This window comes from Haliotis rubra, unplaced genomic scaffold (assembly GCF_003918875.1).
Source record: "Haliotis rubra isolate DU_JTF1 unplaced genomic scaffold, ASM391887v1 Scf41, whole genome shotgun sequence".
Taxonomy (NCBI): Eukaryota; Metazoa; Mollusca; class Gastropoda; order Lepetellida; family Haliotidae; genus Haliotis; species Haliotis rubra.
The window spans coordinates 587,537-600,387 of NW_025767091.1; the positions used below are offsets into that span (position 1 = coordinate 587,537).

The following is a 12,851-nucleotide window of genomic DNA, read 5'->3' on the forward strand; positions in this document are numbered from 1 at the left end:
GCATCACTCAGGGCATTGACCCAGAAGACAAGAGCTAGACTACAGATTGAACAACACATTGTGGAAGGTGTCTGGAGTTGATAGCTGATGTTTGTTGATATCAGACCTGGACATGTCTACAGTAATATTATTGAGCAAGGAGGCCAGTCTAAGAGTGGGCATGGACGGACATTCTCATCTTTAGTGCATAAAACATCAATATTTCTGTGAATACAAAGTTTGAGGATGACTAATCTAATTATTTCCGCATCTGCCGTGGCATGAACGGACATTATCATTTTAAGTGTGTAACCATCAATATGTCCAGGAATACAACATATATGTGAATGATTAATCTAATTCTACTGCCAGGGATATGGACGGATATCCTCAATTCTAGTGTGCAAACATCAGTAACTCCAGAAATACAACATATATGTGGATGATTAATCTGCTTCCCCGTCGACTACCATGGACATGGACGGACATCCTAAATTCTAGTGTTCAAAACATCCACATTCCTGAAAATGTCAAGTCGTAGGGAGGACAAATTCTCCCCTCTCGTGATTTGCTAACTAGGCCAAGTCTTTGTCACATAGTCTGACAGAAGAAACCAAATCTCTTCCTATGACAAACAAGTTAATATCACTGATACAAGCAATCACTGTAAATGATGCAAGGTGAGCTGAAGCAGCTGATTGGTGGGTTGACAGCATTCAAGTTTGTTCTCTTGTCAAGACAAGCATGTTATACCATCATATCACACGTCTGTCCACTTCTCATACCAAATACATGAGCTGCAGATGTACATATATAAAATACCTTTTAGGTACTGGGCACCAAAAACATATTCTGTTAATAGTCTAATAAGAAACTTCTATAGGTTTCTTTAGACCTTCACAAATACAGGTATCAAATAAAACAACACACCTGATTGTAATGGCTTTAAATGAGGTGCTGAGAGTTGATACTATAGCTATGGTAAAGTGATAATCCATGCTGATATTGCTCACCACTTAATACCTTAAAGCTCAATATACCATGGACATCTGGGGTAAATAACTAATATTTGGTGTTGTGAGGAATGTTAAAATGTTTTGCCTTTAGTATACATCACATGTATGCTTTCCTTAGCTAAACCGGGAGCAAGTGTCCTGTTTAATGCAGGTATGTGTTTCTGAGGACAGCCAGTTATTTTGGTCAGGCTTCTAAATGGTAAACTAATTTCCTACACAAACTTAAGAATTTATAAACTATGACATTGAAATTGAATCTTAGATAATATCAAAATGGTCATATTTTGAAAGATTTTACCAAAATTTACCCACTTTTAATCTCAACGTAGCATGGAAGACAATATGTTAAATACTAGCTGTTAAAAATAGGAGCAGAACAAATTACATTTATTCATAGGATGGCTGTCCTCTGAAACATACCAGCACCAAAAAACCTATACAATGATATGTTTAATACCAACCGGCTCCTCTGTGGATATGGCCTACTAATCACTCTTATTCTAATGTCCCATGACATAATCATAATATCAGTTGGCAGCATGGAATCAAATTCTAAGATGCACTATAATAAAGAAACAGTCACTTATTACGAGGGAGGAGGAGAAAAGAGCATCATGCAGGTCATAGATTTTGACCCGAAGCTTTTTTTGGGGGACTACAACTGTGAGGCATGCTTTAGAACACTGGACCTCCCTATAGCAGTAAAGGAAACTGAAGGAATGATCACCCAAAGACTGATCAAACAAGTGAAAAAAGATGTGAAAGAAAAATAGGAAAGAATATCAATAGTATTCATATATACTTCTCAATAAGTACTTTGACCATTTAATATCACAGGAAAGTTAAAAATTGAAAGGGGCAAGCATTTAATATGGTAAGGAGGATAAATATTACATATATGACGAGACCATGTTGATCTGGACGGGTGATAAAATCTGATAGACCAAATGTGTAAACTAATCATTTGCACAGGGTGATGTTCCTTTAAGCCTGCACAGATGATCACAAGAAGATTCCGGGGGAGGCATGGTTTGTAGACAAAGGGATGGTGAGTGAGTGAGTTTAGTTTTACTCCGCAGTCAGCAGTATTCCAGCTATATGGCGGCCGTCTGTAAATAATGGAGTCTGGACCAGACAATCCGGTGATTAACAGCATGAGCATCGATCTATGCAATTGAGATACGATGACATGTCAGCCAAGTCAGCGACCCTGACCACCCAATCCCATTAGTCACCTCTTATGACAAGCATGGGTTGCTGAAGATCAATTCTAACCCGGATCTTCACGAATCAAAGGGATGGTGAGATACTTGTATATACAGTGTACACTCACGGATCAAAATACGTCTTCATTCCACATAACAAGAACTGATTTCAAATACTCTTGGTCACACAAACTCACAATACCAGGAACCACTTGCACAAACCAGTCTCTGTGCTAGACGCTTGCTTGTCTATATTAGAGCATGGGAGTCAGGACCATCATAGTCCTATGATCACATTGTGTCAATGGGACCAGGAATGTATCCAATAGATAGTAACCATGGTAATACTGTCTATTATAGTCATAATGCCTGTGTTGAAAAAACAGTTACAACACATCTTAACAAAATACCTTCCAAATATTGCTGTGCACGTTCTTGGGTAACTACAGTGCATGTATTGCATGAAAGAACAAGTGCAAGGAGAAGCTATTTTATAAGTAATTTTTTTTTCACAATTTATCTGAATAACTTGTCAATTTAAACTCACTGAATTTCATATCAATGTGAGTCTAAATAAGTCAGGCTAATAGTAATTTAGATCATTTGCTCAGTGTCCCTGTTGGAAAGCACTTAATTACACCTTGAGTAACTAAACTACAAAATTCCAGCACAAAGACTAATATGATATTTTTTAGCCTAAACTTATTGCAGGTCACTCCATGAAACAATATGTTCCATGTTACGACCCAAAGGAATCCATTCTGCTTCGGAAAACATCATGGACGGATGAAAGGGGTGGTGTCTTCTGCCGTTGCCTTGCCGACACACTGTAGTACCCACAATCCACTAGAGTATCATCTATCATATTTTGCATCTGTTCGTATGTAATTCCGACATCATGAAAGTCTGGATTGTAACTCCGAGTTGCTGCAAAAAAGGTTCATCTTTATTAGCTCAATTCCTTAGTTACATATCTTCAGTGATATTCACAGTGACACAGTAAATGAACTCCTAAAATACATGCAATCATTGTTGAATTACACCCCAAGGTATGCACACATCCCTGAAAAGTAATCATAGCAGTGTGCAGTTATCTCACTTCCTGTCCCCATCATGACCCATGTCCACGTATCCCATCTATGTTACCATATCAGGAATTAGTAAAGGATTCTAATCTGAGTGCCTTTGGCAGGAAAACATGAGAAAAAAATGTTATTTTGTTTGTCGAAACTGGGACTTATTTAAGCCCTAATTTACTCATTTTTTTCTTAAACCTATCTTTCCATGTGTCTTGTTATCACACACTTTTGTCTAGTTACCACACAATGTGTATGTCCAGTTATCACATATGCAATCCAGCTATCACAACCAGCTCCTCTGCACTGACATCCTATCTAGTTATCAGAATTCTGTCAAGATCTTACACTGCTCAGTTCTCATACAATTCTGTTCAGATATCTCACCCAGCTTTTCAATACTGAAGGAGAACATCTCCTGATCGGACAAGGAGAACTTCTGTTTTCTAGGGGTTTCTGGCACTCCCAGGTTCAAGTCTATAACATCACGTGACCCCTGCAGCAGCTGAAATGTTCAATGAGAAGGAGATAGTCATGGTGTAAAGTCTGATATTCTGATCACTTATGTCTTATGTTAATGAAACATGGACATTTAAACATATCCAAGACATGAACAATTACCTTGCCAATGGGATTGAGAATATATTTCCTCAACATGATTGTGAATAATTGTCCAGTCAACTATTGACTCTGATACAGGCATGAGATTGAATGTTGTTTCATCCCACAGTCAGCAACATTCCAGCAACATCAGATCAATCTGTCAGTACTGTAGCCTGTGCCAGGCATACCACTGATTGGCAGCACAAGCAATAATCCATATCATCTGGTTGAAAAGGGAAGTCTGACCAACCTTCCATCACGGGAGACAAGTCTGACTAACTTCTCCACCAAGGAAGACAATCTTGTCTTACAAGTAGCACAAGAAATTATTATCCTATAATAAATTCAAACCAGGGTGAGCACAAAGCATATACTACTGACAAGTCTTACAAGCCTTCCATCAAGGGAGACAAGTCTGACCAACCTTCCATCAAGGGAGACAGGTCTGACCAGTTTTCCAACAAGGGAGACAAGTCTGACCAGCCTTCCAACAAGGGAGACAAGTCTGACTAACTTCTCCACCAAGGAAGACAATCTTGTCTTACAAGTAGCACAAGAAATTATTATCCTATAATAAATTCAAACCAGGGTGAGCACAAGGCATATACTACTGACAAGTCTGGCCAGCCTTCCATCAAGGGAGACAAGTCTGACCAGCCTTCCAACAAGGGAGACAAGTCTGACCAGCCTTCCAACAAGGGAGACAAGTCTAACTAAAATCTCCACAAAGGAAGATTATCTTGTCCAACCTTCAACAGGAGTGAAAAGTCTGACAATCTTCTCCATCAAGTAAGACAATTTTGTCCAACTCTCCAACAAGAAAGGTAAGTCTAACCTATCCCGTGTGACTGGCATTCCTCCAAGAGAAACAATACTTTCAACCAAAGGAGAGAAGTTGAACTTACCTTCCTGAGCTCATTCTTGAGATTCATGGAAGTGCTGTTTGGGGAGAAGAGTGCTCGTTTGAACTGTTCTATCATTCTCCTCTTGCTGTTGGGACATAGTGTTGGAGGCATCTGAAACACAAGAAGCCAACACAATAGTGGTTAGAACTGCTGATTCTTCAAGTTTCTACCTTAGAAATATTTGCACTGGAAAGGTCCCACAATCTATCAGTCTCCTCCCAGGCATTAAAATGGTGAGTGTTGATCACTGGATTGTCTGGTCCAGACATGAGTATTTACAGGTCCCCACTATATAGCTGGAATATTGCTGAGTGTGGCATTAAACAACAAACAAACAAGTAAATGGTTAGTGGGCAGGCACAATGGCAAATTGTGACAATGTTTGAGTGAGTCACAATGCGTTAGTTATCAATGACAATATGACAGATAATGTGAGAGGAAAACTTGGAAGTGACAGCAGATCTTAAGATAGTGATCCCTTTGGAGGAAACCAAGAAGGTGTGACACTGATAAGTCATGATACTTAATCAGGGATTAATCTGGGATGAAAAATAGGTGTCACACATTGTACCCAGACGATAACTTAACCCAGGCAGCAAGACTGACAATGCAACCTAAGACTACCCCACTGTCCCACCTGTTCATGAAGGCTTACCTGAGTGACATAGATGATTTTATGAAGCTGGTGCAGCATCTGTATAATGGGGTCACTGATCTCCCGCAGGCGGTTTGGAGATATTGCCAGTGTGGCCGCGCTTCCTGTAATGGATCAAGGTCTACATGTGGTGTACAGTGAGTGAGTGAGATTGGTTTAGCACCTATTTTAACGGAGCACCTGTACATGAATGCATTCCACTATAAAAAGTAAGATAGAATAGATTTGATAAAATATATTACTTTCTGAAACATTAACCTGAGTAAACACTCAACATGATCCATATTATAATAACCTGAAACATAAGAACATACTTACGGGAACGATTTTCGAGCTTATGAGACACATGAGCTAACACAGTGTCATTAGAGCTCTGAGATCGTCGGAAGTTAGGTTTGTTGTCCCCCCTTCCAACAAGGGAGGGTTCAACTGGAACAGTGATGGGAGACTGGCTGTTATTGGGGGATGGGTCACCGGAACTGAGACCAGAATCTCGACTTGCCTTTGCTGTAACATGGTAAAACAAAAAACATATGTCTTATTTCTTGACAACAGTGGCAGGAAAATGTTTCTGTGAAGGAAACGGACATGTGGGATACATAATCTTTCTCAATAAAACTTTTGTAATAAAACAATTATTTAGCTACATCGAAAATATAATAATTGTAAATAAGATCATATAAAACCTTCCTACCCAAATGATAAAGAGTATCAATATTTGGACTGGTTATCCAAGATTAGAAGACTTACACTGGTTTGGAATTTCTAGAGTAAGCAACGAGAATGGATCTCGTTTTGCTGCTCTACGACGTGCATCTCGGAAGAGTTTGGGTGTACTGGGGGCAGGTGGGTGTGGCACAGATGATGATGATTTACGGGAGCTGACACGCCCCCGTGACCGTGTGCTACCTGCGCTGCTCTCTCGACTCTCACTGCCGCTACTGGGGCAGCTCTCATCATCACTTGTCCAACCTGGGAACAGATCAAATATTTTATCTCACTTATTTTGTTGATTGCCTGCTAATGATGAGTGGCCTACTGCTTGATGACTGCCTATCAATAGTGAGTGGCCTACTGCTCGATGTTTGATTATTGATGAGTGATCTACTGTTTGATGAATGCCTGCTGATGATGAGTGGCCTACTGATTGACAATTGCATACCAAAAGTAAGTGGCCTACTGCTCGATGATTGATTACTAATGAGTGGCCTACTGCTTGATGATTGCCTACCAAAAGTAAGTGGCCTACTGCTCGATGATTGATTACTAATGAGTGGCCTACTGCTTGATGACTGCCTACCAAAAGTAAGTGGCCTACTGCTCGACGATTGATTACTAATGAGTGGCCTACTGCTTGATGATTGCCTACCAAAAGGAAGTGCCCTACTGCTCGATGATTGATTACTAATGAGTGGCCTACTGCTTGATGATTGCCTACCAGTGGTGGCTGGCTCACTGCTTGACTATTGCCTACTGATGGGTGATTAACTTCAGATGGACTACTGTGATAGTCTAGTTTTAGTGAATAACAAACTCCTGGGTGAGTGAGGGATCTAGAGAATGCCCACTGCGGGTGAGTGAGGGGTCAAGACAAGAGTCATCAGAAGATGACATATCCCCCCGGCCCCACCATCTTTGAAAGAACAAATCATCTGACAGTTACTTAAAGTCCAGCTTGATTTTAGACTAAGTGCAAATCGTTTCCATGGAAATCATGAAAAAAATAAATGACAAAAATCTGCAAATAGCAAAAGGCACCACTTTGGGATCTGCCTCACATATCTGCCAAGTTTTGCTGAAAGATATTAAGAAGTTTTCGCTACAGTTCGAAACAAAACCCATCCCTTCCTTTTGAGACTAAGTTCGAATCATTTCCATGGAAACCGAAAATAATAAATCACAAATATCTGCAAATAGCAAAAGGCATCACTTCAATATCTGCCTCACATATCTGCCAAGTTTTGCTGAAAGATATAGAGAGGTTTTGAGTTGTGCTCGAAACGGCCCACCCCTCACTTTTGGGATTAAGTCCCAATCGTTTCCATGGAAACCGGAAAAATAAAAATGCCAAAAATCTGCAAATAGCAAAAAGGCACAACTTTAGGATCTGTTTGATATATCTACCAAGTTTTGTTGAAAAATATTATAATGGTTTTGAGTTGTGTCTCGAAACGAAAGCAATCCTTACTTTTTTGAGACTAAGTCCAAAATGTTTCCATGGAAACCGGGAAAATAAAAATGCCAAAAATCGGCAAATAGCAAAAGGCACCACTTAAGGTTCTGTTTCATACATCTACCAAGTTTTGTTGAAAAATATTGAACGGTTCTTGAGTTATGTTCGAAACGGCTCCACCCTCACTTTTTTGGGACTAAGTCCCAATCGTTTCCATGGAAACCGGAAAATAAAATGCCAAAAATCTGCAAATAGCAAAAGGCACAACTTTAGGATCTGTTTCATACATCTACCAAGTTTTGTTGAAAAATATTGAACGGTTCTCGAAGTTATGTCTCGAAAACAGAAGCCCACCCTCACTTTTGGGACTAAGTCCCAATCGCTTCCATGGAAACGGGAAAAATAAAATGCCAAAATCTGCAAATAGCAAAGGCACCACTTAAGGTTCTGTTTGATATATCTACCAAGTCTTGTTGAAAAATATTGAACGGTTCTTGAGTTATGTTCTCGAAACGAAGCCCACCCCTCACTTTTGGGACTAAGTCCCAATCGCTTTCCATGGAAACCGGAAAAATAAAATGCCAAAATCTGCAAATAGCAAAAGGCACAACTTTAGGATCTGTTTGATATATCTACCAAGTTTTGTTGAAAAATATTGAATGGTTCTTGAGTTATGCTCTGGAAACGAAGCCCACCCTTCTTTAAGACTAAGTCCAAAACGTTTCCATGGAAACCGAGAAAAATAAAAATGACAATTATCTGTAAATAGCAAAAGGCACCACCTTAGGTTATTTTTGACATATCTACCAATTTTGGTTAAAAAATATTGAACGGTCTTTGAGTTATGGTCCGGCAACAAAATGATTACGGACGGACGGACGGACGGACAGACGGACGAGGCGACGACTATATCCCACCGCATTATATGCCGGTGGGATAAAAATGCCTACTACAGGGTGAGTGAGGGGTCTAGAGAATGCCCACTGCAGGGTGAGTGAGGGGTCAAGAGAATGCCCACTGCGGGTGAGTGAGGGGTCAAGAGAATGCCTACTAAAGGGTGAGTGAGGGGTCTAGAGAATGCCCACTGCAGGGTGAGTGAGGGGTCAAGAGAATGTCCACTGTAGGGTGAGTGAGGGGTCTAGAGAATGCCCACTGCAGGGTGAGTGAGGGGTCTAGAGAATGCCCACTGCAGGGTGAGTGAGGGGTCTAGAGAATGCCCAGTGAAGGGTGAGTGAGGGGTCTAGAGAATGCCCAGTGCAGGGTGAGTGAGGGGTCTAGAGAATGCCCAGTGCAGGGTGAGTGAGGGGTCTAGAGAATGCCCATTGCAGGGTGAGTGAGGGGTCTAGAGAATGCCCACTGCAGGGTGAATGAGGGGTCAAGAGAATGCCCAGTGCAGGGTGAGTGAGGAGTCTAGAAAATGCCCGCTGCAGGATGAGTGAGGGGTCAAGAGAATGCCCACTGCAGGGTGAGTGAGGGGTCAAGAGAATGTCCACTGCAAGGTGAGTGAGGGGCCTAGAGAATGCCCACTGCAGGGTGAGTGAGGGGTCTAGAGAATGCCCAGTGCAGGGTGAGTGAGGGGTCTAGAGAATGCCCACTGCTGGGTGAGTGAGGGGTCTAGAGAATGCCCACTGCTGGATGAGTGAGGGGTCAAGAGAATGTCCACTGCAGGGGGAGTGAGGGGCCTAGAGAATGCCCACTGCAGGGTGAGTGAGGGGTCTAGAGAATGCCCAGTGCAAGGTGAATGAGGGGTCCACTGTTGGGAGAGGGCCTACCTTGCTCAGCCATTTCCTGCTCGGTGTCCTGGTGATCAGTACTGGAGGATGAGGAGCTCACTTTCTCCTTGCGAGACTCCATCCCATCGAGAAACACGCCATCACTGCTCTCAGAATCCTGGTGGCATGAAAGAAGTGGGTTTAAATATATTTTGTAAACATTTATCAATACTACCTGTAGAGGTAGTGAAAGTCAGGTATGGTGTTTTCTAAATCTACATTGCGTCACTAGCACTAGTTCATCTATATTCTCATGTCATTCTGTTCCAGATGCCTTCATGTGACATCTCACCTTAAAGCCAGCAGCACCACCACTAGCAGACAGGTTAGCGAGCTTGTCATATCTCTCCTGTGATGCCAGGAATAACTTGTGGTAGTTCTGCATGTTCCGATTGGCTTCAAAGAAATGCCTGTAAATTATAAACCAAACATGAGTGTGATAACAAGAACGTATCTGCCAAGTATGCTGAAAGTAGATTAACTTTCTCTGATATGGTACATAAGTTACAAAATCTCATACCATATACATGAACAACAATATTCTAATATCATCACCAGAGATAGGCTTCATATATTCACACCATGTCAAAAATAGAATGATGGCATTCAGTGTGAGCGATGACTCTGACTGCAGTGATACCTCATCATTCTGAATTTAACACGAAAGCTATATGCTGTTTATCCTAATTATCCTGTGAATGAGCATGCCAGACAGTAACCCTACCAACACTTCAATATATCAGTGAGTTCGTTATAAGTGTTTGATACAAACATGGTGTACTGTAGACCTTTAACTTAAACATATACTGACTCTTGTAAGAAGTGTGCAGTTCTGAAACCAATATGGCTGCTTACTTCTGTGTTCTCTTCCTCTCTCTGTCCAGCTTCTTCTCCAGACTCATCTGCTGAATTCTCAGGGTGTCCATGTTGACCAGGAGGATGTCCACCAGCTTCCCACTGAGCTGCAGGATGTCTGGCCGTGACTCGGGGCATGCTGTGATACAGCTGTAACAGACGTACATAGTTAAACACATGCTGCGACTCAGGGCATGCTGTGATACAGCTATAACAGATGTACAACCTCAAACACATGTCGTGACTCAGGGCATGCTGTGATACAGCTATAACAGATGTACAACCTCAAACACATGTCATGACTCAGGGCATGCTGTGATACAGCTGTAACAGATGTCCAGACTCAAACACATGTCGTGACTCGGGGCACGCTGTGATACAGCTGTAACAGATGTACAAACTTAAACACGTGTCATGACCCAAGGCACCCTGTGATACAGCTGTAACAGATGTACAAACTTAAACACGTGTCATAACCCAAGGCAACCTGTGATACAGCTGTAACAGATGTACAAACTTAAACACGTGTCATAACCCAAGGCACCCTGTGATACAGCTGTAACAGATGTACAAACTTAAACACGTGTCATAACCCAAGGCAACCTGTGATACAGCTGTAACAGATGTACAAACTTAAACACGTGTCATGACCCAAGGCACCCTGTGATACAGCTGTAACAGATGTACAAACTTAAACACGTGTCATAACCCAAGGCAACCTGTGATACAGCTGTAACAGATGTACAAACTTAAACACATGTCGTGACTCGGGGCACGCTGTGATACAGCTGTAACAGATGTCCAAACATAAACACATGTCGTGACTCATGGCACACTGTGATACAGCTGTAACAGATGTCCAAACATAAACACATGTCGTGACTCATGGCACGCTATGATACAGCTGTAACAGATGTCCAAACATAAACACATGTCGTGACTCGGGGCACGCTATGATACAGCTGTAACAGATGTCCAAACATAAACACATGTCGCGGATTCATGGCACACTGTGATACAGCTGTAACAGATGTCCAAACATAAACACATGTCGCGTGACTCGCACGCTTGTGATACAGCTGTAACAGATGTACAAACTTAAACACATGTCGACTCAGGGCATCGCCAGATACAGCTGTAACAGATGTCCAAACATAAACACATGTCGTGACTCATGGCACACTGTGATACAGCTGTAACAGATGTCCAAACATAAACACATGTCGTGACTCGGGGCACGCTGTGATACAGCTGTAACAGATGTCCAAACATAAACACATGTCGTGACTCGGGGCACGCTGTGATACAGCTGTAACAGATGTAAAACCTCAAACACATGTCATGACTTGGGGCACGCTATGATACAGCTGTAACAGATGTACAAACTTAAACACGTGTCATGACCCAAGGCAACCTATGATACAGCTGTAACAGATGTCCAGACTCAAACACATGTCGTGACTCATGGCACGCTGTGATACAGCTGTAACAGATGTACAAATTTAAACACGTGTCATGACCCAGAGCATGCTATGATACAGCTGTAATAGATGTCCAAAGTCAAACACGAGTCATGACCCAAGGCACCCTGTGATACAGCTGTAAGAGATGTCCAAAGTCAAACACGTGTCATGACCCAGGGCACGCTGTGATACAGCTGTAACAGATGTCCAAAGGCAAACATGTGTCATGACCCAGGGCATGCTGTGATACAGCTGTAACAGATGTCCAAAGTCAAACATGTGTCATGTTTCAGGGCATGCTGTGATACAGCTGTAACAGATGTCCAAAGTCAAACATGTGTCATGACCCAGGGCATGCTGTGATACAGCTGTAACAGATGTCCAAAGTCAAACATGTGTCATGACCCAGGGCACGCTGTGATACAGCTGTAACAGATGTCCAAAGGCAAACATGTGTCATGACCCAGGGCATGCTGTGATACAGCTGTAACAGATGTCCAAAGTCAAACACGCGTCATGTTTCAGGGCATGCTGTGATACAGTTGTAACAGATGTCCAAAGTCAAAACACATTTTGTATCATGTTTTCGAAAATCGATCATGCAGGCTCTTGAAAGACCTTTGAAAATATAAAATGTAATTTTTAGAGTAAAATTGATATTTTATACTTATCCTGACTCATGCTCTTTTGCTTGTCTTCTTCTTCTTGCGAACATAGTGGAAACACTTGTATCTCCTTAATTGAAGCTCCCTTCAATGTAAAATCACTAATCAGTACTCACCACGAGTTGCTCCTCTTGATCCCTTTTGTCGGGAAAGGTGTGGCCACCTCCTACCTCGTGCTTCACTCTCTCTTGATTTTGCGAGCCCAACACTTGAATTTACAGGGAAATCCAAAGTGTTATGTGGGGAGGATGGAGGGTTGACTTCATGAGTCAGGATAAGCATAAAATATCAATTTTACTCTAAAAAATTACATATTTTTCCTTATCCTGACTCGTGCTCTTTGTTTGTAGAACTTAATGAACGGAGGAGGAGTAACAGAATACTTTGGATTTATAATTAGTGATTTTGTATATAACTGTAATAACTGGTATGGGAACTTCATGAAGGCATAGACTTAGGATATTTCCTGTATATAACCATAGGT

At 41.7% G+C, this 12,851-nt stretch overlaps 1 protein-coding gene across 1 annotated transcript in view; it reads right to left on the reverse strand.

Moving 5' to 3' along the window:
• Window positions 1–2,185: 2,185 nt before the first annotated feature.
• The window catches only part of LOC124287959 (serine/threonine-protein kinase Nek10-like), a 41,607-nt gene continuing 30,941 nt past the window's right edge, over window positions 2,186–12,851 (reverse strand). The window contains exons 23-31 of the mRNA XM_046724454.1: window positions 10,240–10,389; window positions 9,677–9,794; window positions 9,385–9,502; window positions 6,190–6,411; window positions 5,758–5,946; window positions 5,440–5,543; window positions 4,785–4,895; window positions 3,664–3,781; window positions 2,186–3,127 (exon numbers count right to left, since the gene is read on the reverse strand). Of these exons, the coding sequence (XP_046580410.1) occupies window positions 2,940–3,127; window positions 3,664–3,781; window positions 4,785–4,895; window positions 5,440–5,543; window positions 5,758–5,946; window positions 6,190–6,411; window positions 9,385–9,502; window positions 9,677–9,794; window positions 10,240–10,389 (1,318 nt within the window). The 3' untranslated portion in view covers window positions 2,186–2,939. The remainder of the gene's footprint in view (window positions 3,128–3,663; window positions 3,782–4,784; window positions 4,896–5,439; window positions 5,544–5,757; window positions 5,947–6,189; window positions 6,412–9,384; window positions 9,503–9,676; window positions 9,795–10,239; window positions 10,390–12,851) is intronic.